Below are 3,483 nucleotides of genomic sequence, written 5' to 3'. Positions count from 1 at the left end.
ATGGACCAGAGAAGAGGGAGGGTTGGATTGAGGGGAGGGTGGGGGGCGTGGGAGATACTAAGGTTTTTCAAATTGTTCTGTTACATTTGATATTCAAAGAATAATAGGTATATGAACAATATAATTAACACAATAATGAATCGTGATAAATAGGGGACACCAGCATCGGTATAAATGATTTCTTAAGCCGCACAGGCCTCTCTCCAGGCCGGATAGAAACGCACCGCCGCCCTTAGGTATTGAGAAAATGGCGACTTATTCCATGCGGGGCCTAAGAACTCCGACTGTCCATTTTTTTTTTTTTTTTTTTTTACATTGCACTGTTGGTGACATGGGCTCCTTGATAGCATCACGTTATGCCCACAATTACAATTCAACGAGATCAGCACAGGGCCTAAAAAAATGTCAATGACCAATATGACATTTCACGCATCTGCTCACAACAGGGGGTTTCCAGAGAAGTACTGCAGGCGGTCTCGGCTGAGCTTCTTCTCTTTCATTCTTCTATTCTGAAACCAGATTTTAACCTGTCGGTCGGTGAGGTTCAGCATCCGGGAAAGCTGCAGCCGCTTTTCCTTGTTGATGTAAACGTTAAAGAAGAATTCCCGTTCCAGTTCTCGGATCTGAAACTTGGAGTATGGACACCTCTTCTTCCTGGTGCGAGGAGTGCCTGCAGGAAACAGGGGGTGCAGGCTGTTATGTGTATATATCAGTATAAATACGAATATAAAATAATAACAATACAAACACACAAATGTTATGGCAACAATATGCATAACAAAGTGTGGAGGGACACCGGCAATGAGGACATTTCATATTTCATAACATCCAACGTGTGAAGTGGCTACAACGAGCCATAAAGTGTTAAATATCCGAATCACTTAGAGTAAATAATATCAACTTACAGTCTGTAAGTACGTGTTTATCTGCTACAAATATACAACAACAAAAGTATATCACCGCAGTATATGCGTCGCATTCCTCTGTAGCTGAACTAATGGTGTCTCACTCCAATCACACTCATATGAATTTATTGCACATGGTGCTATTATGCTGCTCTGTTTGGACATTAATGCATTACCGAAGGAGATGCTTTAACTTATATTAATTTCATTCTATAAGAAGGGACCAACAGCACGGGGGACGGTGTGGGGGACTTACTTCAATGGAGTATTAAGTACTAATGCGCATGCTAAAGCAGGCTAAAGCAAAGTATAGGTTCTTGTTTGCACCGATCAATACACGCACGGGGAATGAGTTGGTAATTTACTTCATACTGATCATCCAACTGAACAGGAGCGTGGGCAAATAAATCAGTGTTGGGGTGGGAAATGTACAAAGACAGCATAGAAGTGTTTTAATGGCTGCTGCAAGAAGCGGGAGCTGCAGACCTACACAGTGCAGCACACACGCCACTGGCTGCCATAGATGGATGGATAGATAGATAGATAGATAGATAGATAGATAGATAGATAGATAGATAGATAGATAGATAGATAGATAGATAGATAGATAGATAGATAGATAGATAGATAGATAGATAGATAGATAGATAGATAGATAGATAGATAGATAGATAGATAGATAGATAGATAGATAGATAGATAGATATATAGATAGACAGATAGACAGATAGATAGATAGATAGATAGATAGATAGATAGATAGATAGATAGATAGATAGATAGATAGATAGATAGATAGATAGATAGATAGATAGATAGATAGATAGATAGATAGATAGATAGATAGATGGATAGATGGATGGATAGATAGATGGTAAATAGATAGATATATAGATAGATAGACAGATAGACAGATAGACAGATAGATAGATAGATAGATAGATAGATAGATAGATAGATAGATAGATAGATAGATAGATAGATAGATAGATAGACAGATAGATAGACAGATAGATAGACAGATAGATAGTAGATAGATAGTAGATAGATATTATTATATTATATGGATAGATATATTGTATAACTACTCTCACATAGCGACTATGCAGGGATAGGGTGGTAAATAGATCCGTATCTTGAATAAGAATTTAGCATGTATTTTATAGATGTATAGATATATAGATATATAGATATATAGATATATAGATATACAGAACGGACATGGTGTTTCGCCTGAAAGTGTGTAATAAACTATGCTACACTGTCTTTTGCTGACAAGCGAGTGCTAAAAGAAAATTCACAGGACGCCAAAAGCAATGTTCTGCCCAATTGGTTTTTACTCTTGACAACCCAACAAGAAAAAAAAAAAATCCCCTTTAAAAAAAAAAAAAAATCCCTTAAAAATGACCAACGCAAGTTCACGATCAACGTGAGCGTTTGTCACAATAGCGGCGCGGCTCTTAAAGCTTTTCACAGACTCCCTCGCCATATAGTCTGTGTAGAACATCTCTCTTTTTTTCCGACTGCTCTCCCATCGTAAAAATTCTTCTCGTTGGAAGAAAGAGCTTTGTAGGTTATAATAAAATCCCTCGAATGCTTATAAAACTCCACATAAAATCTGAACCGACAAAACACCGGGTTATTCCCTTAACCTTTCCCCGTTTTACAGCCTCGGTACCTACTCGTGTGGCTGCTCTTGCTGGCGCTCCCGTCCTTGGCGGTGGCCGAAGAGGCGCAAGAGCCCGAGTTCGTGTGCCGCTGCTCCTCCTCGTCATCCTCCGGCTCCTTATCCTGGTCCTGGTCCTGGTCCTGGTCCCGGTCCTGGTCGTGCAGGGCTCCGGGCTGCTGCTGCTGCTGCTGCTGCGCCCCGGTCTCCAGCTTGGCCGCCTCGCCCTTTTGTAAACAATGGTCCGACGGACTGTCCGTGCCGCAGTACGCGGTCTCAAAAAAGCGGTCGAACCCTTGGGGGAGGACGCTGTTCTTCCCCGCCGCTACGCCGGAGTAGAATCCCGTGGACGGGTGGTGGTTGGAGCCCGGGTGGTGGTGGTGGTGGTGGTGGTGGTGGCTGTACACGCTCTCGTTCTTCATGAGCATTTCTGTCATGGTAGACGGCGGAAGACAGTCCCTGTGCACCAGGTCCTCTCCGGAGTAGCACGGCGCGTAATTGCTCCGGGGGTGCCATTTACTCGCCGGGTCCAAGCCGTAGGAGACTTCCCGCACCGGCTGCGACAGATTCGTGGAGTACGGGTAGCTGATCTGCCGCGACGGGGCCTGCGGGAGGAACGAGGACACGGCGGCGGAGAACTCGGGGACGTAGTAGGTGCAGCTGGGGAGGTAGATGTTGGAGGCGCAGCCCGTCCTGCTGTCCCCAAACTCGGACGTCCGGTCCTTGCGCGTCTGGGAACAGAAGTTGCCCAGATTCACCGAGTTAAACATCTTTTCTCCCCCCGCACTCCGCGCTATAGATAGATGTTTTGGATCCGAAGTGCAGAAGGGGAGAACATTTGGGAAGGCGAGATGACGCGCAATCCCGTCTAAGTCGCCCCGTAGACACGTGATCGAAAGTAGATATTGTCAT

The 3,483-nt window shown here is 44.1% G+C and overlaps 1 protein-coding gene across 1 annotated transcript; it reads right to left on the bottom strand.

Moving 5' to 3' along the window:
• Positions 1-437: 437 nt before the first annotated feature.
• Positions 438-3,483, bottom strand: hoxc11a (homeobox C11a; the record flags this gene model as incomplete). The annotated part of the gene is given in 5 exon segments (XM_080015746.1): positions 438-670; positions 2,588-3,398; positions 3,401-3,436; positions 3,438-3,455; positions 3,457-3,483. Coding segments are annotated over 5 exon segments (1,125 nt in total).

This window comes from Zeus faber (genome assembly GCF_960531495.2).
Source record: "Zeus faber genome assembly, chromosome: 15".
NCBI classification, from domain to species: Eukaryota; Metazoa; Chordata; class Actinopteri; order Zeiformes; family Zeidae; genus Zeus; species Zeus faber.
The sequence above is the reverse complement of the archived record's forward strand: the minus strand, read 5'-3'. Positions and strand labels throughout refer to the sequence as shown.